At 40.0% G+C, this 22490-nt stretch overlaps 1 protein-coding gene across 30 annotated transcripts in view; it reads left to right on the forward strand.

Annotated features, from left to right (window-relative positions):
• Positions 1-22490, forward strand: part of Ncor1 (nuclear receptor corepressor 1) — a 142035-nt gene that overhangs the window by 3792 nt on the left and 115753 nt on the right. For 29 of the 30 annotated variants that reach the window (XM_029483963.2, XM_029483964.2, XM_029483960.2 and 26 more), the window contains exons 2-3: positions 17579-17756; positions 20935-21074. In XM_029483963.2, the coding sequence (XP_029339823.1) occupies positions 17649-17756; positions 20935-21074 (248 nt within the window). In that variant the 5' untranslated portion in view covers positions 17579-17648. Of the gene's footprint in view, positions 1-4189; positions 4282-17578; positions 17757-20934; positions 21075-22490 lie in introns of all 30 variants that reach the window. The other variant, XM_029483961.2, reaches the window with a different exon arrangement.

Below are 22490 nucleotides of genomic sequence, written 5' to 3' on the forward strand. Positions count from 1 at the left end.
TTAGGCCAGAAAAGGTTTAAATAGTGAGATTGTGTCTCAAGGAAGAGGAAGAAAAAGGAATATATATATATATATATATATATATATATGTGTGTGTGTGTGTGTATATATATATATATATATATTTTTTTTTAAAGATTTATTTTAAATATGTGAGTACAAAGTCCCTGTCTTCAGAACACACCAGAAGAGGGCGTCGGATCCCATTACAGATGGTTGTGAGCCACCATGTGGTTGCTGGGAATTGAACTCAGGACCTCTGGAAGAGTAGTCAGTCCTCTTAACCACTGAGCCGTCCGTCCAGCTGATAATATATAATTTTAACTGTCTCTTGTATTAAAAAAAATAAAATAAACTTGGGACTGGATAGATGATTGCATGGTTAAGAGCACTTTTTTGTTTGCAGGTGATCCAGACTTGGTTCCCAGCACCTATAAGGCAGCTCACTGCTGTCTGTAATTCCAGTTCTGGATCTGATGTTCTTGTCCTCTAAGGCACACATGTGATGCACATATATATACATGTAGGCAAACAGTTATTACACATAAAATAAAAATGAACAAATACATAGTGAACTCAAAAGTGTTGGACTGTCTGCAAGATGAAGAAAAAGAAAATGCAGGAAGTTAACCTCTTTGGATTTAATTGGATTGTAGTTTGTTCTGGACCAGGCAAATTCAGGTCACTCCAGTTTTTATAGCACTGAAGATTTACGCATGCATTTATTTACTCATTTTTGTGACATAATGAATTTTTTGTCATTGTCACTTGTTTTAGAAATCAAAGGCCTTTGTTTAGGCCAGAGATTGATGTAGGTGAATATCATGCTATTACTTTTTAGATCTCTCTCTCTCCTTTCCTCTCCTTCCCCCTCCTCTATTTTATTATTCATTTTTAATTATATCTTTTAATCTATCTTAGTTGTATTTTCATATTTTTATTGGCCCTGGAAATGGTACTGTTCTTATGCATTTAGTTACCCCCATCTTTTTTTTTTTTTAACTATTTAAAAATACATTTATGCTGGTCGGTGGTGGTGCATGCTTTTAATTCCAGCACTTTGGAGGCAGAGACAAGTGGGTCTCTGTGAGTTTGAAGCCAGCCTGGTTTATGAAGGGAGCTAAGGCTACACAGAGAAAATCAAAACATTTGTTTATTTATTGCGTGTGTGTATGTCCATGGCAGGTCTGGGAAGTGAAGGACAGCTTTCAGGAGTCGTTTGAGCACTGGTTGGCAGCCTTGATGCAGGGGCTTTTATCTGCTAAGTCATCTTACCATCTCTGTTACTAACTTGAGATGGTCTATGTTGTCCAGGCTGCCTGCCTAGAACTGAGCTCAGGTGATTCTTATGTCACAGCTACTTAGCTGAAAGTACAGGTGGCACCGTAGCGCCCTGCTTCATCTGTTCTTTTGTTCACACATATTTTATTAGACCATGGTGTAAAAGCAAGTAATAAAGGTTGATCAGAAGTGCTCTGAGCAGACTTAAAGATCAGAGACGTGTATATTTTCAGTTATTCAGTTGTTTTAGCTTGTATGAAGTACTTTTTATTTTTTAATTTTTTTTAAAGATTTATTTATTTATTATATGTAAGTACACTGTAGCTGTCTTCAGACACTCCAGAAGAGGGCATCAGATCTTTGTTACAGATGGTTGTGAACCACCATGTGGTTGCTGGGATTTGAACTCCGGACCTTCAGAAGAGCAGTCGGATGCTCTTACCCACTGAGCCATCTCACCAGTCCCTGAAGTACTTTTTATGTTAAATGCTATAAAGGCAAAAATAAGAGCTTTTAGTTTAAATTTTTTTTTTTTTTTAGTTTTAAATGAATTATAGATACAAGTAACTCAGTAGTCAGCATAATTGATATTTTGTTCTTGTACTTGAGGATACAAAAAGTAATTTTAATGGTTAAGAGGGGTTTTCTTTCTCTATCAGACCTCCTTAGGAATGTTGAAAAACTGTGAAAACAACTGCAGCATAGCAGCAGCTACGTGGATCACCTGGTTTTATTTTGGTATTTTTGTGGTCTTGTTTATTTTTTTTCTTGAACATTTACTATATTTCTGAGCCATTTTTGCTATCCCAGGAACTCCTGTGGTCAGAAAGTTACTTGGATAACATTCATCTCAACACTTGGGAGGCAGAGACAGGCGGATCTCTGAGTCCAAGGTCAGCCTGGTCTACAGAGTGAGTTCCAGGACAGCCAGGGCTATATAGAGAAACCCTGTCTCAAAAAACAAAACAAAACAAAAACCAACCAACCAACCAACCAACCAACCAAAAAACCCTAAAGAAAAGAAAGAAGGAAGGCAGGCAGGCAAGCAAGCTACTTGTGTAGTCTTCAGATACAACCTGTGCCCTCGACCCACTTGCCTTTGAAAGTCAGAGACATAGTAAACACACTGATGTGTGTCTGTGTAGCTCTTAGTTTAATACCTTATTGTTGTTAACTTTTAGCTGTGATCTCAAAAAACAAATTAAATTGGTTAAAATGAATTGCTTACAATTTGTAATTTGTAGAATCCTAGAGTGTATAGCCATATATAGATGTAGTTTTGTTTTATATTTGAATATTTTGAGGGTATGAATGGCTGAGAATGAAATGATCTGCCCAAGTTGCTATTGGGCAGGAACAAAAGCCATATTTCTGATATCTAGTATGGTGTTCATTTTATATATATATATATACCATATTATATATGAAGCAGTTGGGTTTGATGATGGATTTTTACCTAAAATTTGGACTGACTAGAAAAGGAGTGATTACTTGGATGTTCAGTGTAGGTATTGAATTTAAAATACTTTATAACATTACATTTCTGCAATGAATATTTTTTGAAGAAAATGCTACTGATGTGGTTGTCATGGGGCATTGTTTAGTTTGCTTAAGTTTTCCCTCTATTTTGATGAACATTTTACTTTACTTTTTTAGTTTTTTTGAGAAAGAGTTTCAATGTATAGTCTTGGCTGTCCTGGGACTCATTCTGTAGACCAGACTGGCTTCAGACTCAACAGAGATTCATCTGCCTCTACCTGCTTCTTCCAGATTGCTAGGATTAAAGGCATATGCCACCTCCGCCTAGCTTGATGAACATTTTAAATAAATAGATTTTTCAAGGTTATTCTGACCTAGTTACATTTAATGAAATTTAAGTATTATAGTGGTGGAAATTTTATTATCAGTAATTTGCGTGTTTCTCTTACTCTGACTCTAGATATAAGAAACAATTTGTATTTATTTTCAAATTTTAATTTGATTTTATATGTATGAGTGTTTTGCCTACATTTGTGTCTGTCTCCCACATGTATTCTGGTGCTCATTGAAGACCAGAAGAGGCCGTTGAGCCTCCTGAGTTGCTATGTGGGTATCGGGAATTAAACCTGAGTTGTCTGGAAGAGCAGCCAATGCTTTTACCACAGTGCCATCACTCCAGCCTACATTTTATTTTAAAAAATGTTTTAAGCAGGGTCTTGCTGACCAGGCTGGCTTCAGTCCTTTTGCCCCAGCTCTCTTCCTGTTGCAGTTGCCCCAGGCCCAGCTCATTTTACAATAAGTCCATTTGTAGTCAGTTTGTTGGCTGTTGTTTCCCACCCACCACACCTCACGGCTGGCAATCTGATTCCAGGCCTAGAACGTACTACTAAGCTGTATCCTTAGCCCTGTAATAGTAATTTTCTAAAAATACTCATGCCATAACATTTATTTTAAAGGAAAAGCTGTATTACTTATTCATTCATATTCTCGACACCTTACTTCCCCGTTTTTGAGACAGGATCTCTCTATGTAGTTCTGGCTGTCCTGGAGTTTCACAGTGTAGACCAGGCTGACCCCAAACTCAGAGAGATCCTCCTGCCTCTCCCTCCACTCTCCCTCCAGAACGCTACCATGCCTGGCTGTATTAGTCTGTTTTGTTTTGTTTGTTTTTTGTTTTTTCGAGACAGGGTTTTTCTGTGTAGCCCTGGCTGTCCTGGAACTCAATCTGTAGACCAGGCTGGCCTCGAATTCAGAAATCCGCCTGCCTCTGCCTCCCGAGTGCTGGGATTAAAGGCATGCGCCACCACCGCCCGACTGTATTAGTCTGTTTTAGTTCATAATTTTTACATAGATAATAGTGAAGCATGACTATTTGTCTATTTATAACATCTGAGCTATTATATCTACCTACTTTGCATTTTATTATGAGTTTTTCCAGATTGGATGTGGTGGTTCCTGCCTGCAATCCCGTGGAAGCAGAGGCAGGAGGATCCCAGCAAATTGAAGATAGTTGTTACACAGGTAGGACTAGTTACCAAGACCCGTCTCACCCTGCCCCTCCAAAAGAGCTGTATTTTTTCTCCCGTTAAACTACCCTCTTTTGTGGATTGTTCTTTTTCCACATTGCTCTCTCAAACCCTACTATATAAACTTTTTTTCAGTGATTTAATGATGTTTCACTTCAACCAGGAGGTCCCCCTCCTATTTCCTTTAAAGTATATATTTTTGTTCTGGATATTATTTTTTATTTATTTTTATTTTTTATTTTTTGGTTACTGAGTTTGTTTGTTTTTGAGACAGGGTCTTGAAGGGTTAGCTCTGACTCCATCTGGAGCTCAGGCTCTTTTTGAGAATGTGGTACTGGGACTGCAGGCATGAACTTCCATGCCTGGCTAGGAGTTGCTGATGGATTCAGAATGTGATACTCAAGTGCATGTCCGTTTGGTCGCCTTTAAACTGTGAGGCCCTTGTAAGCCTGTATACATTTAAGTTTAATAGAATTGTGTTTCTCTCTACCTCATTCCTGGAGTAGTGGATGTTTGTTGAGTATGTAAAAGATAAGAGCCTATGAGCTAGCTTTTAGTGTGTTTGCTATAGAAGAGGTCTAATACAATACATGGCAATTAGTGTTGAATAGTTTTTGAAAATGAAAAAAAAAAAAAGAAGTGCACTCACTTTATTGAAATAGCAGTGAATTATCAAAGCACTTCTTTCAGAAAAAAAGTCCTGCTAGTTCATTGGGACTTTTATGAGGATGGGAAGGTAGACATGGAGATTGGTTTGTCCATGATAGCATTTTAGTTCCAGATACTATTGGATATAAGAATGTTTTTTTAACAAGTAAGCAGGGAAGGAAGTTTGGGAGTAATTTCAGTGCTAGAAAAATTATATGAATTAGAAATTTGGAGTGCTTGGTTTATAGGATGTGTTACAATATAGACATAAATCCTTAAGTACCTTAGTCTGAAACAAAAGGCTATCAGATGATTTTGATTTTCTTCTTCTTGTTGTGTACTTGAAATGTGGACTGCTTACCTGTGTGAGTGTGTGTGGGCACGCCTGCCTTCCTGCCTGCCTGCCTGCCTGCCTGCTGCCTGCCTGCCTGCCTGCCTGCTGCCTGCTTGCCTGCCTGCCTGCCCGCCTGCCTGCCTGCCCGCCTGCCTGCCTGCCTGCCTGCCTGCTTGCCTGCCTGCTTGCCTGCCTGCCTGCTGCCTGCCTGCCTGCCTGCCTGCCTGCCTGCCTGCCTGCCTGTGTGAGAGCATGTGAGTCTGCCTGCCTGCAGGATGACAGTGTAGAAATGAAATGGAACCCAGGTCCTTGCTCACAGTAGACAAGTGCTATACCACTGATGTAGCCTCAATTCTAGAATATATTGTGCATTTTGTTTGTTTGTTTGAGACAAGGATTTGCTTTGTTATCCAAGCTGACCTTGAACTTCTGAGTTGAAATAATCCTGTCTTGGCCTCCTGAATAGCTGTTTCTTCAGGCATCCACCATAATGCCAGGTTTGGCTCTTAGGTTTTTATAAGGACATCTTTATGCTTGTGGACTGCCCTTTTCCTTGTGCTTGTTAATCCGTTGAGTTTTTTGCTCATCCACAGTTCAGATTCAGAACAATCTGGTTTTAGGCAGTTTATACTCCTTGGCAATAACATAGCATAATTTTGAACATGTTTGAAATAATTATAATCATCCAAAACACATCATACACATCACACAAATAAAAATATTTTAAAGTAATGAAAATTTAAATATCTTTAGATAGGAGTTCAAAGACATGCTTATTATTACTTTAAACATATTTGAGACTTTGATTTGTCTAATTATTTTCTCTTGATGTGTATATTGCATTTTCCTTTACATTGCTTTATGATTTTAGCATTGGTAGGGTTAGTCACTAGTTCCTTATTCTGTTTACTTTAGACTTTGTTCTGGTCTGTGAATTCTTGGGTAAACTTTACATTTTGTGGAGTTCAAAAAGAAATCTTGGTGTTGAGAAAAAAGAAAGATAGTTTTGTGGGTAAATGTGTTCAGACCCAAGTCTGAGGCCCCAATTTCAGATCTGTAGTACTTTTAGAAAATGGGAGACTCTAGAAACTGGGGCAGGGAGACAGGAAGAAGTCAGTTTTCACACAATTAATCTATGATTTCAGTATCCTCAATAGTTAGTATTTACAGTAAAACTTCAGTAAGTTGTTCCCCAACCCATGTGATACAGGCTGGGATTAAAAGCATGTGCCACCACCATGTGACTCGATCTTTTTTTTTTTTTTTTTTTTAAATGTAAGTACACTGTAGCTGTCTTCAGACACACCAGAAGAGGGCATCTTATTCCATTACAGGTGGTTGTGAGCCACTATGTGGTTGCTGGGATTTGAACTCAGGACCTTCGGAAGAGCAGTCAGTGCTCTTAACCATTGAGCCATCTCACCAGCCCCTTAATAAATGTTTTAAAATAAAATTATAATTTTTAAATAAATATTTTTTTCTTTTTACTTTTATGTACATTGGTGTTTTGCTTGCCTTTATGCCTGTTTGAGGGTATTGGGTCCCCTGGAACTGCAGCTACAGACAGGTGTGTGATGCTGTATTGATGCTGGGAATTGAGCCTGGGCCCTCTGGAAGAGCCACCAGTGGTTTGATTTTGTTTTTTTGCTTTAATTTTTTTTTTTTTTTTTAAGTTTCAGAGGACTAGTCAGTTTCACAGTAACTGTTTAATGCTGTTGTTTTGTGAATCTTCAAACTATGAATAAAGGAGCTCCATTTTGTTTTTTAAATTCATGAATTCTTTTTTTTTTTTTTTTTTTTTTTTGGTTTTTCGAGACAGGGTTTCTCTGTGTAGCCTTGGCTGTCCTGGAACTCACTTTGTAGACCAGGCTGGCCTCGAACTCAGAAATCCGCCTGCCTCTGCCTCCCGAGTGCTGGGAGTAAAGGCGTGCGCCACCACGCCTGGCTTTATGAATTCTTTTTTGAATGCTTACTGTAAGTCCACTTATGTCCTTATGAAAGTTTTTCTTTGAATATCATGCTTTCTGGAGTCTAGGGTAATTTAATTTAACTTGATTTTCTGTTTTGCTTCTATGCATCTGTCTTTTATTTTATTTTATTTTTGTGTGTATATGTGTGTGTGTGTGAGTATATGTGTGTGTACCATAATGCATGCAAAAATCCACTGGCGGTCAGAAGAGGTGCTGAATTTCCTGGAACTGGAGTTGCCACTGTTTGTGATCTGCCATTTGGATACTAGAGCTGAGTGAGCCCTGGTTTTCTGCTAGAGCAATACATATTCTAACTCCCAAGCCATCTCTCCATCCCCCTGTGGCCTATTTTTTTGTTTATTCTTTTGTTTTGAAAGAAATGTTTATTTACTTTGTGTATCTATGCAACTTTTGTGAGATTGTTCTCTCTTTCCATCATGTGAGTCCCAGGTTATAATTTAGGACATCTGGCTTAGCAAGTACTGGAGAGCCATCTAGCTGGCCCTATTTATCTATCTTCTAAGTAAGACGTTAAGCTGTCATGTGTGACTTTTTTTGTTTTTTGTTTTTCTATATAGGGTTTCTCTGTGTAACAATCCTGGCAGATCTGGAACTCATTCTGTGAGCCAGACTGACTTTGAATTCACAGAGATGCACCTACTTTTGCCTCCTAAGTGCAGGGTTAAAGTCCTGTGCCACTACTGCCTGGTTTGTTTTTTTAAAAAAAATTTAACAGTAATGCTTTATAAGAGAAAATTTATTCTAGTATTATACAAATTACAGGATTTGGTTATATGATTTCTAGTTTCTATTCTCTCTGGAAGCCAGACTTCCAGATAATTGACTTTCTTTAAATCATTCCCAGTCTGGAGAGCTTTAGTTTGTTAGTTTGAAATTGGTCCTTCTTAGCCTGCCTAACATTCTTGAGAGGTTAAACTGGAACCTTGGGCCTCTCTATGGGAATCAGTAAAACTTCAATAGTTTGCTGTAATTTTCTGACGTGCCACAGAGGACATTTTACTTTGTTCTCTCTGTGTGTAGTTTTGTTTTAAAATCAGGTTTTATTACCTTATCAGTTAAAAATGGAACTGTAGGGGTTGGAGAGACGGCTCTGCAGTTAACAGTACTTGTTGCTCTTGTAGAGGACTTGGCTTTGATTCCTAGCACTACGTGGTGGATCGCAACCATCTGTAGCTCCATTTTCCATGGAATCCAATGCCTTTTTCTGACCTCCACTGGCACTAGACATGCATGTGCTCACACATATATGCAGAGAAAACACTCAGGCACATAAAATAGAACAATCTAAAGAATAGAAATAGAATTGTATTCACATTGGTGAAATGTGGTCTTCCTTCTCATTGGTAGATTCGTTCTTGCTTCTCTAAAGAGTCATCTGAAGACTTGCCACAGAGAAGTATATTTTTAGATATTTTTCCAAGATAGCGTAGGCCACCTTGAAAACCTGTCCAAGTACATTTTGGTTATGCAAAGACTATAGGCTAAAAGCCAGGAGTTCCTGGTGAGAGGAGGATTAGCCTTTTATTTTTGGCAGATTGTATTTGAAATTTTGTTGTTTCAGGGTATGTGTGTGTTATAAGAAGGTTCAAACAGGTATCTGGTATCTAAATAAAATTTCATTTTGCCATTTTTTGTTTTTGAGACAGGGTCTCACTACGTAGACCTGGCTGTCCTGGAACTCATTGTGTAGACCAGGCTGGCCTCAACTCATAGAGATCCACCTAGCTCTACCTCCCTCATACTGGGATTAAAGGTGTGTGCCACCACTGCCTGGCTCCTCTTGCCATATTTTATCTTTTGGTTGTATAGTGTAAGAGTCTGGTTTTATCTGTCTGTGGCATCCAGAGATATGCTTGTCTCATAACAGTGACATCTAGGTTTAACATTATTTTCAGCCTAAAGCATTATATGTATCAAAATTTATATGAGGCAGTTGCTTATAAAATCCTAGTTTCTTTTTAACTTTTAATTTTGGAGAGACAGGGTCTCATGTAGCTCTTACTGGCCTCAGAGGTACTGAGACAGTAAAGCTGGCCTTGAACTTCTGGTCATTCTGCCTCCACCTTTTGAGTGCTGGGTCTACAAGGGTGTACTTTGATATTTGGCTTGACGAAGTTTCTTTTCTTTTCTTTTTTTTTTTTTTTTTTTTTTTTTTTTTTGGGTTTTCGAGACAGGGCTCCTCTGTGAAGCCCTGGCTGTCCTGGAACTCAATCTAGATCAGGCTGGCCTCGAACTCAGAAATCTGCCTGCCTCTGCCTCCCGAGTGCTGGGAGTAAAGGCATGCCCCACTATGCCTGGCTCTTGACGAAGTTTCTTAAAGAGTTCACAGAGCTTTTACATTTCATGAGTTGAGGATACTAAGCCTGAGTTACTGGGCTTTGTTCCCAGGAACTGAATTTACAGCTCATGGGATGCCTTAGTAGGTAAAGGCACTTGCTACTAGGCCTGACCACCTGAGTTCAATCCCCAGAGCCCAAGTGGTGGAAGGAGAGGACCAATCCTACAAGTTGTCCTCTGCTACCCTCCCCCATGCATACACAAATACACACTAAGTAAGTAAATGTAAAAGTGATTTTAAAAAGAACTGAATTTATAGTTTGACATTGGCATTGAAAATGCCTCCCTTCCTTTCAGCTCTAGCTTTAAATTAGTTTGTTTTTATTTTAGTTGGTTTTAAACCACAGGGTATTCTGTAGAGGTATCTCGATGCCCCAGGACCAGAGTGAGTAGTAAAGGGAAAACCAGATGGTAGCAGACCTGAAAAGAGAGATTCTAGGTTGGCACATTGTTACTGAATCAGAGGTTTTGCCTTTGTGTCTTTGGCTTGTATATAAGATGTTTGAAAGAGTGCACTAGTTAGGAAACAGAAGGTCTGAACTTGCTGTTTGTGTTATGGATGAGTTGAGGGTGGAGGTCATATAAAGTCTCCAGGCTGAAGTTAAATGAGATTGGAATGGAATGTAACCCACAAATTTGTATGTCATTAAGAGCTAGTCCTGTGATTTTGTGATTTGTTACTTACTGGCTCTATTTTTTTTTTTTAAGATGTATTTATTTGTTTATTATATGTGAGTACACTGTAAGCTGTTTTCAGACACTCCAGAAGAGGGTGTCAGTACGGATGGTTGCAGGAATTTGAACTCAGGACCTTCAGAAGAGCAGAGCTATCTCTCCAGCCCTACTTACTGGCTCTTATGTTGGAATAGTTTATTTTATTTATGAGATTTCAAAGTCAAACTTAACTAAAATTATTCCTCAAAACCTAGGACATTCTGTGTATTACTGATAAAAGAGAGAAACAGATAAATCATTCACCTTATAGTAATATTGAATGCAGGTGACAGATAGTGAACATTAGACTGCAAACTAAAGCAACGAAACAAAACCCTTTACCTTATACCACATGGAGTCCTCTCAGCTCCTGTCTTTGCGCTTAGTTGTTTGTTCATAGCTTAGGCTGGCCTTGAACTCATAACCCTCATCCTCCCTAAACCTTCACAAAATATTCACGAACATTCATATATAAGAGCAAGATACAAGCCGGAAGTGGTGGCACATGCCTTTAATCCCCGGCACTTGGGAGGCAGAGGCAGGCAGATTTCTGAGTTTGAGGCCAGCTTGGTCTACAGAGTGAGTTCCAGAACAGCCAGGGCTACAGAGAAACCCTGTCTGAGAGCAAGATACAGCATAATGTCTATGTAGTGTGCTATCATTATGTGATTGTGCTTACATGTGTATAGAATGTTTCTAAAGGACACTCTGCTTTTGGTTGCTTTCTGGGATGTGAAATTGATTTTTAAATTTTATAATCTTGGTACTTTAAAAAACTTCTGATTCAGATGTATTTTACTTATTTCTAAAAACAAACTTATAACCCTCTTCTTCCACCCAACACCCCACTACTGTTGGCTTTTTAACCACTTCTATCCAAGCAAGTGCATGTACACAGATGAGGCTTGGCCCTGAATGGTTTGAGTGCCCGGTTCTTCTAAACATCTGCACTTGATATTAGCCAAAAGATGAGACATGATCACGCTTCTGCTTGCTACAGAACCTACAAAGTATTGTAGAGAACACCAGCTTCTCCTGTTGTTGCTGCTGCTGATTGATACTGGGAAAGTTGCTAAATCCTGTTCCTCAGACCTATTAAGTCAGTTAGGTGATCTCAAAATTTGCTGACTTGCATGCCTTGTGTCTTGGAGGAAACGGGCAGAGGCAACAGCTAGTCTTAGTGCTCTCATTGCTGTATAACATGAGTGAAATCATCCTCTAAAATACACACCCCTTACAGTCACACAGGTGATTTTTAAAGTTTCTTCTCAAAATTGTTTTAAATTAAATTGAACGTCACTTCTGGAAAATTTTATTTTCTAAACCTAATGGGGTAAAGACTGAAAAAAATATGATGAAGTTGGCCCAAGTTTGCTCACTGACCCCCTGAGTGTCTTTGCCTAGCAGGTACAAAACTCTGGCTTTGATTCCCAGCATGAAGGGGGCGGGGAGGGGGGGGAACAACAGCAAAGCTAGAGTAGACAACTGTTAGTGGGCTGTGATAGAGTGATAGCAGCTGATAGAGTGCCTGCCTAGCCCTGGGGAGGTGGAGCGAGGAGCAGAGGGCCAAGGTCATCTCCAGCTACCCAGCTAGTTCAGGGCTGTCTACAGGAGACAGTGTGGGGAGGGGGGTCACAAAATATTAACTGTGGATATATATATATATACACACACACTCATACACATATACATATGTATATATATATTTATTCTTTTGTTTTGTTTTGTTTTCTTGGTTTTTCGAGACAGAGTTTCTCTGGGTAGCCCTCTGCTGTCCTGGAACTCACTCTGTAGACCAGGCTGGCCTGGAACTCAGAAATCCTCCTGCCTCTGCCTCCCAAGTGCTGGGATCAATGGCGTGCGCCGCCACCACCGCCCGGCTAATTACTCTTTTTTTTAAAGATTATTGCATATGAGTACACTGTTGCTGTCTTCAGACACACCAGAAGAGGGCATCTTATTCCATTACAGATGGTTGTGAGCTACCATGTGGTTTCTGGGAATTGAACTCAGGACCTCTGGAAGAGCAGTCAGTGCTTTTAACCAGTGAGCCACCTCTCCAGTCCGTATATATTTAATCTTAATATATGTAAATAATCCTGCCCTCCAAATTAGTATATGTATACTTGTATATGCATGTATCAAGTCTTTGTCATGAAAATCTTATGTTTTTATGTTATTCAAGTAGGATTTCTATATCTACATGTATCTCTTTTCACTGTAGACTAAGCTGGCCTCAAATTCAGAGATTTGCCTGCTTCTGCCTCCTGAGTTTTGTGATTTATGGTGTGGCTGCTGCCGCCGCCACCACCACTGCCATCACCCCCTTGTTAGTATTCCTATCTTCATTATACCTAAACCTATAATTATGCTCTAGGATGGAATATCCAGTAGTAGAAACATAAAGACAACTCATTTCTCTTTAGTCAGTCTATGAATTCAATATTTAGATTCTTCTAGACGGTTTTTTCTTTCCTTTGAGACACAGAGTTGCTAATTATTGCTCAGGCTGGCCTTGAAATTGTTTTATATCCCAGACAGACCTGGCCTCTCTTGCCTCTCAGCCTTCTGAGGAGCTGGGATTATAAACCAGTGCTACAAGGCCTGGCTTTATCCAGAAATTGTGTTGGGCTTTTTTGGGCTACTTTATTGGTTCTTCTATCTACCACCCTTCCAACCCTCACTCCACTCTAACCCCTTCCAACCCTCACTCCACTCTAATCCCTTCCAACCCCCCAACACTAGGTAGGAGAGAAGGAAGGTTAGAGGGGAAAGGGGCACAAACCTCTCTCTCTAGACCACTTCCTGCTGATTAGGGACATAGGGTTTGGCAAATCCAGCCTCTGTCACCAGGGTATCTCCACCCATCAACCCAGCAATCTAGGAGGAGGAGCAGTTGCCTCAGGCCTCTCAGCCCTCTGGCATTTAATACCCTCTCAACAGTCCCCAGATTTTCAAACCAACTATCTTCAGCTGGCAAAAATCACGCCTCTCCTTAGAGCATGAGACAGTCATAGTTACCGGCTGTGGACAGTCTGAAGCAGCATCATAGTCCACGACTGGGATTAAAACAAAAACATCCACATAACAAAACTGAGTTTTTAAAGAAACAAAAATTTTCACTACAATTTTTATTACACCTGAAAAGATTACTTTAGTTCTTGAGTGAAAGACATGATTTGTTAAATGCAAAAGGCAAAGGCTTTAAAAAAGAAGCAACTACAAAGCACAGAGAAGGGAACTGTGTTCTTTCAGACATAAAAATGTCACCACACTGTCCTACTTCAAAGTGTCAGGCTAGTGAAGAGGTTTTAGGCTGGGCACTCGAGTTTGACCTCTGAAACCCATGAAATGCAGAAGGAGACAACTGACTCCACAGAGTTATTTTCTGACAACCACCATCTTACTGTGTTGTGTATGTACACGTGTGTGTACAAATAATAATAAAAAAGTATTTTTAAGACCAAATTAACTAGTGAGCAGTATTCTCATACTTGGTAATAGAAATAACTTTCCTTTACATATTGTTTCAATCTCAAAAACGTACTGGAGGGGCTGGATATATTGCTTAGGAGTCAAGAATACATGGTGCTCTTGTAGAGGTTCTAGGTATAGTTCCTAGCACCCACGTGGTAGCTCACAGCTATATATAACCCCAGTTCAGGGAATTCAACACTCCACTCTGACCTTCTCCTCTTGCATGTTCTGCACATACTTACATTCAGGTTAAATAAATCAAAGAAATAAATAAATGAAATAAAATTAATAAAATGGTCATAGAGCAGTAAGTATAACCAAGAGTTGTCTATATATTGTTGATGTTTAAGAAAACTTTACTTGCTTTGGCTTTAAGAACTTTTAAACATTTATTTGTGTGTGTGTGTATGTATATGTGCTATAGTGTACCTGTGGTAGTAAGATGAAGCCAGTTCTTTCCTTCTATCATGTGGGTTCTGGGCTAGAACATAGGTTGCCATGCTTGGCCACAGATGCTGTTATCTGCTGAGCCATCTTGCCAGCTCCTTTGTTTTGAAAAAAATAGTGTTATAGATTGTTATCCTTCTTGAGATGTTATTATCCCTGAGTAGATTCTTTTTACATTATATGTGTATTATAAATTATACGTATTTTGTTTGTAATATATGCTAATATTTGGTGAAATGTCAACATTTTTGAGTTCTGTCTGTCTTAAAATGTATAGCTGTAGCTATTGTAACTCCGGTACAGCTCTCTCTTTTTTTTTTTTTTTTTTTTTGGAGACAGGGTTTCTCTATGTAGCCCTGACTGTCCTAGAACTCCCTCTGTAGCCCAGACTGGCCTTGAACTCAGAAATCCACCTGCCTCTGCCTCCCAAGTGCTGGGATTAAAGGCGTGCGCCACCGCCACAGCCTGGCCACAGTTTGTTATATAAATGTACTATGGTCTATGAACTTTGAGTTGAGAGTTTCTGTAATTTGTCTTACTGTGGTGCTGTAGTAAACGCCTTTTGAATGTCAACATGTGATATTCCAGGATCTCCAGGATATTTACTTAATTATTAAAGAGTAACAAGGATGTCATTTTTTTCACCAAGTAGATAAATTGGGACAATTAACTGTCAAGAAAGAAAACAAGGGGGAGGGGGCAGGAGAGAAGCCCAGAGGGCCAAGCAAATGAATGGAAATATGCAGCTGTGGGGTGGGTGGGGTGGGTGGGGTGGGGTGGGGTGGGGCACGGGAGGGCGGAGGGAACTAATTTCTAGAAAGTTCCAGAGATCTGGGATGTGAGAGACTCCCAGGACTCAGTGGGGATGACTGAAATGCTCAACACTGGGGAGAGGGAACTCAAGAGTCTACCTCTAGTAGATAGACATGGCTTCCAGTGGAGGGATGGGGCCACCCACCCATCTTCAGGAGTTTTGACCTAGAATTGTCCCTGTCTAAAGAAAATGTGGGACAGTAATGGAGCAGAGACTGAAGGAAAGGCCATCCAGTGACTGGCCCAACTTGGGATCCATCCCATGCATAGGCACCAAACTCCGAAACTATTACTGATGCCATGTTGTACTTGTAGACTAGAGCCTAGCATGGCTGTCTTCTGAGAGTCTCTACCAGCAGCTGACTGAGACAGATGCAGGTACTTACAGCCAACCATTGGACTGAGGTTGGGGACCCCTATGGAAGAGTTAGGGGAAGGGGATTGCAATCCCATAGGCAGAACAACAGTATCAACTAACCTGGTCCCCTGGGAGCTTCCAGAGACTAAGCCACCAACCAAAGAGCATACATGGGCTGGTCCATGGCCTCCAGCACATATGAAGCAGAGGACGCCCTTGTCAGGCCTCAGTGGGAAAGGATGAACCTCTAATCCTGTGGAGACTTGATGCCCCAGGGAAGGGGGTTGCTGGGGGAGGAGAAGGGAAGTATGTGAGGAGGGGTGAGTAGGTGGGTAGGGAAGCATCCTCTCAGAGACAAAGGGGAGGGTGAATGGAGTGGGAGGGGTAAGGGGAAGGGGGGCAACATTTGAAATGTAAATAAAGTAATTTAATAATAAAATAATAGGAAGGGGGGCTGGTGAGATGGCTCAGTGGGTAAGAGCACCCGACTGCTCTTCCGAAGGTCCAGAGTTCAAATCCCAGCAACCACATGGTGGCTCACAACCATCCGCAACGAGATCTGGTGCCCTCTTCTGGAGTGTCTGAAGACAGCTACAGTGTACTTACATATAATAATAAATAAATAAATCTTTAAAAAAAAATAATAGGAAGGAAGGAAGGAAAAAAGAAAGAAAGAAAGACAGACAGACAGACAGACAGTTATGCCCTTTTTGTACCAGAAAACCTGTGAGTGTTTAAGAAGATAGCTGTTAGCTGGGCGCACACCTTTACTTCCAGCACTTGGGAGGCAGAGGCAGGCGAATTTCTGAGTTCAAGGCCAGTCTGGTCTACAGAATGAGTTTCAGGACAGCCAGGGCTACACAGAGAAACCCTGTCTCAAAAACAAACAAACAAAAAACTTGAAGTCTAATATTTTTAAAATGTAGGAATGAAGAAAATCTTTAAAAAGTTATAACAGGCATTCCAGAACACATAAAGATGTCACATAAAGATGGATGTAATTATTTATGTGTATGTATATGAGAAAGGGCTCTCAACTTTCAGACAACCTACCAAACCCACTTGGTCACTGTTCTCTCCTGGTCTCAATTCTGTACTGCCCTCTCTCTGTCTCCTCAGTCTCCTTGACTTTGGTAGGTTTGCTTTGTGTAATTCCATCATGCATACTGGAGCTGTTTAAGAAACTAGGACATGGGACATCCTAGCTGAGACTGGCTTTCTAAGATCACCCTGCTCATCCTGCTCACCTGTTTACTATGTTACATACATGCTTTATTATAAATATAATACTATTTTTCACTCTCCGGTGATTGCTCTTTATTGTCTTGTGTCCCCTCACAGTAAGGAGGCATGCTTTGGTTATTCTGTGCCAGCTGTTAGAACAGTGTAGGTATATAGAAGTGTGTAGGAAACAAGGTGTTTTACCTTTTCTCTTAAATATTTATTATGGAGACATTAAAATGTAGAATGTTAAAATAGAAATAGTATACACAAATCACATATAAGAGTGTGAATGTATTTAATGCTATTGTATAGTTTCATATGTTTTACATGGTTAGGAAACAATACCCTCTACTACATACCATTGTCATTGTATCATCAGTTGATAGACATGGCATTTGGGTTGTTACCAAGATTTTAGTAAAAATCTACTTAGCCTGAATTCATTAAAGGAGGGCTTTTAAATAAGGAAAAGGAAAGGCCAGTGCTGTGCATGGGCACTGCCCCTGGAAAGAAAAGGCAAAAGTCAGAGCTGTTCCTGCACTGTCTTAGGGGCTACAGTGTCTTCTGTGTATCTACCATAGTCTGTGTAGAGGAACAGATACATTGTTTCAAACTTTATACTTCATTTTTAAGTATATTTGGTGTTTGATCTACATATATATCTGTGTGAGAGAGTCAGATTCACTGGAACTTGAGGTATAGACAGTTGTGAGCTGCTATGTGGTGCTGGGAATTGAACCCCCATCTTCTGCAAGAGCAGTCAATGCTCTTAACTACAGAGCCATATCTCCAGCCTTCCTTACCAAACATTAATAACTTCTTTCAAATAAATATTTGAGGAGCTTTGCCTGGAAATTGTGGTTTTGTTTGTATAGCTGCAGTTATAACTTACTAGAAGGACAGTTCACGTTTTTAGTACTTAAGAATTCTCTTTTTCTGTTCTGTATAGGTTGCTTCCTAGAAACATGGTTGTTTGTTGGACTTGATCTCACAGCCCAGTGAGGACGTCTTTACTGATAATGTCAAGTTCAGGTTACCCTCCCAACCAAGGAGCTTTCAGCACAGAGCAAAGTCGTTATCCTTCACATTCTGTCCAGTATACCTTTCCCAGTACCCGACACCAGCAGGTAAGGCATAATGGCTGTCAAGATGTGTGTGTATTGTGTTTTTACCTTTCCCGTGTATTAGGTTTATTGACTAGTAACAGAATATGTTTGTTACTTTTTTTTTTTTTTTTTTTAATGGCAAAAACCATCCATAGCTGGGCATCGTGGAACAGTCCTATAATTCTAGCATTTGAGGATCAGAGGCTGGAAGTTGGGAGTTCAAGGCTCCATTTGGCTGTGTAGTAAATTTGAACCCAGCCAGGGGTAAATGAGACTCCATCTAAAAAATATACATATGTGCATATTTAATATATACATGTCTCCAAATATTGTATGTTAATATAGACACACAGACACAGACACACAGCCATCTATCAATCAATGAGGATCCAAAGTTAGAGAATTAGTTATCTGTCTTCTAACTGTGGTTTTCTGCTACATTTCAGATAGTGAATGTTGCTCTTAATTTTTCTTTTTACATTTACTTATTTTGTGTGTGCAGATGCTCCAGCAGACATGTAGAGGTCTGAGAACTTGCTACCATATAGGTTCCAGGGATTGATCTCAGATTGTCAGGCTTGGCTATAAGTGCCTTCATCTGCTGAGCCATCTCACTAGCTCCATCTCTCTGATTTCAATTGTTGGAATTATTTATAAGTAAGAGTAAGTTGTCTGCAGTTTCTAGGCTAACAACCATATTTGTATTCCATGTTCTGGTTGAATTTGAAGTTGGCTAGATAATTTAGCCTATCCTTAGTTTTAGAATAAATGTCTCTACTTCAGAGATAGATTTGATGGTAGGAACGTGAAAAAATGTCTTTTTCTTTTTTTTTTTTAAGATTTATTTATTATGTATACATTATCCTGTCTATATGTATGCTTGTAGGCCAGAAGAGGGCATCAGATCTCATTATAAATGGTTGTGAGCTACCGTGTGGTTGCTAGGAATTGAACGCAGGACTTCAGGAAGAGCACCCAGTGTTCTTAACCTCTGAACCATCTCTCCAGCCCAAAAAAATTTCTATAAGTAACTTAACCTTTTGAAAAATGAAATCCTAGGTGAAACTGCCAGCTTGATGGACAAAGGCTAGCAATGTAAAAGATGTAAAGAAAAATAGAAAAGGAATGCTGGGTACAGTGGTATCTACCTTGTAACCCTGGACCTCAGCAAATGAAAGCAGGTGTAGTTCAGGTTCAAGGCCACTCTGGACTACATAGACAGATTCTGTCTGAAAAATAAACAAAACAAGAAAGGAAGAACCCTGTCTTAGTTAGGGCTTCTGTTGCTGAGAGAAAACACCATGACCATAAGCAGTTTGTGTTAAGAAAGGTTTTTTGTTGGTTGTCTTTTTGTCTGTTTTGCCTAATTTTTCAAGACAAAGTTTCTCTGTGTAGCTTTGGCTGTCTTAGAGCTCACTCTGTAGACCAGACTCACAGAGATCTATTGCCTCTGCCTATGGGTGCTGTGACTAAAGGTGTGTGCCACCCCTGCCCTGATGAGGTTATCATATCTATTTTATTTGTTTACTATTACTCTGATGTGTTCATGTATGATGCATGTGTGTGAGTGCTAAAGCACATGTACCATGCGTGGCATGAGCATGGAAACTGAGGACAGCATTGAGGAACCCCACCTAGGTTCTGAGGACTGAAATATGGGAGTCAGGATTGCTGGCCCATCTCTCCAGCCCAATATGTCTGATTTGAATCCAAGCTCTTATTGTTCCCTCCATCCACCAATATTTAAAAAGCAGAAAAAGAAGCAAAAAACCCATCACTAGATAAACGCTCTTTTTTGGCCTCTTTGGGCACCAGGCACACATGGCACACAAATATACATGTAAACAGAATACCCGTAAATATTTAAAAAACAAAAAGAAAACCCTTTTAGTTGTGATGGAAGAAACTAAGTTGATTTTTATGGATTTCAGCTTTTTCATTTGTAAATAAACATGGATCTAAAGAGATAACTTATGTTTCTGCTAGCTAATTTGTTTTGAACTTACTGCCGGAATGCTTTTTTTCCTTTTCTTCCTTCCTACCTATCCTTTTTACTTTTAAAAAGAAATAAGATCAAAGTCTAGGTCTAGTTATGTAGCCTCCCCTGGCCTGGAATCCCTATGTAGACCTGGCTGGTCTTGAAGTTAGAGATCTTCCTGCATCTGTATCCTGATTGTTGGGGTTGAGAGTTTGAGCTATCATGCCAAGTTTTGTTTTGTTTTGTTTTGTCCTCTCCTCTCCTCTCCTCTCCTCTCCTCTCCTCTCCTCTCCTCTCCTCTCCTCTCCTCTCCTCTCCTCTCCTCTCCTCTCCTCTCCCCTCCCCTCCCCTCCCCTCCCCTCCCCTCCCCTCCCCTCCCCTCCCCTCCCCTCCCCTCCCCTCCCCTCCCCTCCCCTCCCCTCCCCTCCCCTCCCCTCCCCTCCCCTCCCCTCCCCTCCCCTCCCCTCCCCTCCCCTCCCCTCCCCTCCCCTCCCCTCCCCTCCCCTCCCCTCCCCTCCTCGTGTATGTGTGAGTGTGTGTGTGTGTATAGAGGGAGAGGGAGAGAGAGAGGGAAAGAGAAAGAGAGAGACAGACAGATCAGGAGTTACCGTAATATATTACTAGATAAATCAGTAAATTAGAAATTGAAATTTTATGTTGAATTATTTTTTAACAATAACAATTAAAATGGTGAACCATCAAGGTGGCTGTAAACTTGAGTTTAATACCCCGAACCCACATAAGTAAAAGGAGGGAATCAACTCTCACAGGTTGTCTTCTGATCTCTACTAAATGCTGTGGCATGTATACAGCCTACACGTACCTCCACAACAAACTAAATTAATGTAAAACAGTTTAAATAAGGGGTTAGAGAGATGACTCAGTGGTTAAGTGTGCTTGTTGCTCTTCCAGAGGACTGAAGTTGTGTTTCTTGGACTCCTGTCTATAATTCCAGCTCCAGGGCTTCCAACACCTTCTTTTGGGCTCTGAAGGCATCTACTGCATGTGTGCATACATAAACACAGAGACTCACATATACATAAAGGAACAAAATCGCACTAGATAGAAATTATTAAAATGGTGAAAAATTGTCTCAGTAAAGGGTTGAAATTGTCACTGCTATTTGTTTTCATACTAACTGGTTCTTAATTACTTGGTTTAACTTCATAATGCTGTTCTTATTTGTGGTTAATAGTTAACTGACAATTATTTTAATACCAGGAATTTGCAGTTCCTGACTACCGCTCTTCTCATATTGAAGTTAGTCAGACATCACAGCTTTTACAGCAGCAGCAGCAGCAGCAGCAGCAGCTTCGAAGACGACCTTCCTTGCTTTCAGAATTTCACCCAGGTTCTGACAGGTAATGGGATTTCTTTTATTTTTCTACTTAGGATTAATTGAATTATGTAATTTATTTATATTTTTAATTTTTAAAAAAGATTTCTTTATTTATAATATGTGAGTACAATGTAGCTGTCTTCAGACATTCCAGTAGAAGGCATCAGATCTCATTATGGATGGTTATGAGCCACCACATGGTTTCTGGGATTTGAATTTAGGACCTTTGGAAGAGCAGTCAGTGCCCTTAACAGCTGAGCCATCTCTTCAGCCATATATTTTTAGTTTTTTTTTTTTTTAACTAAGAAAGCTACTGCTGGCATTTCAGTTGTGTTTTGAGCTCTTACAGGTTTTCTTTGAACTCTAGATCCTCCTTTTCAATCTCCCATGTGCTGGTGGATTATAGGACTTGGCTGCAACATCTGGCTCACGTCTGTTTTTTGTTTTTGTTTTTTGGGTTTTTTTTGTTTTTTGTTGTTGTTCCATTAAAATTCTATGGTTAAGTTTTTAATGAAAATTTGTTTGTTTTACTTTGTTTATGTATATTGGGGGCATGTATCATAGTGGTTCATATTTGTAAGTCAGAAGTCAACTTGGTGTCAAGGGTCAGTTTTCTTTTATGTTATGGATTTTAGAGACTCCACTAAGGTTGTTAGAGTTGGTGGCAGTCACCTTAATCTGTTCTGCCATGCCTCTAGCCCCATTTTTTGTTTTGAGGTAGAGTCTCAATTGTAGTTTTGCCTGGCATGGAACTTGATATATAGAGCAGGCTGGTCACAATTTCACAGAGATCTGCTTGCCTGTGTCTTCAGAGTGCACCATGGCTAGTCCCTTAGTAAAGTTTGTTCTTTCACAATTTCATATGTGCACACTGTGTATTCTGGTCACTCCTGCCTCTTTACTATTTCTCTTCCATTTCTATAGAACCCTCTCCTTCTTGCAAATCACTTTCCTCTATATTTACTACTTTGGTTTGGTTTTGTGTTTGAAAATTTTACTAGTACCATCTGTGTGACTAACTTACCAGAGCCTGGTTGGTTCAATGGTGGGTATGCAACTAGATACTATGCCTCCCCCTCTCCCAGACTCTGATGGTTGCCTTTAGACCAGCAGTATATAGTAGGCAACCATGAGTCATTGCCCCTCCTACAGCTTAGAGGAGGACCCATCTGTGGACCCAGAGCCAGTGTAAAGCGTTGCTGTGAGTTATGGATGCCATGACCTTGTCATACTTGGAAGAGGGTATTTTGTAACCCCCTTTCCTATCCTTTGGCTATTGCATTCTTATAATCTTCTCTTTTATATGGTTCTCCAAGCCTTAAGAGGGTGGTGTTAATGTCTTGCTTTTATCCTCACATTTTGTGTAGTCGTGGGTCTATGTGTTGTCTTTATTCTCAGTGAAGATTCTCTGTTTAAGCCTTGGTCTATAGGTATAGAC

This window comes from Mus caroli, unplaced genomic scaffold (genome assembly GCF_978045245.1).
Source record: "Mus caroli unplaced genomic scaffold, Mus_caroli_1 scaffold_13, whole genome shotgun sequence".
NCBI classification, from domain to species: domain Eukaryota; kingdom Metazoa; phylum Chordata; class Mammalia; order Rodentia; family Muridae; genus Mus; species Mus caroli.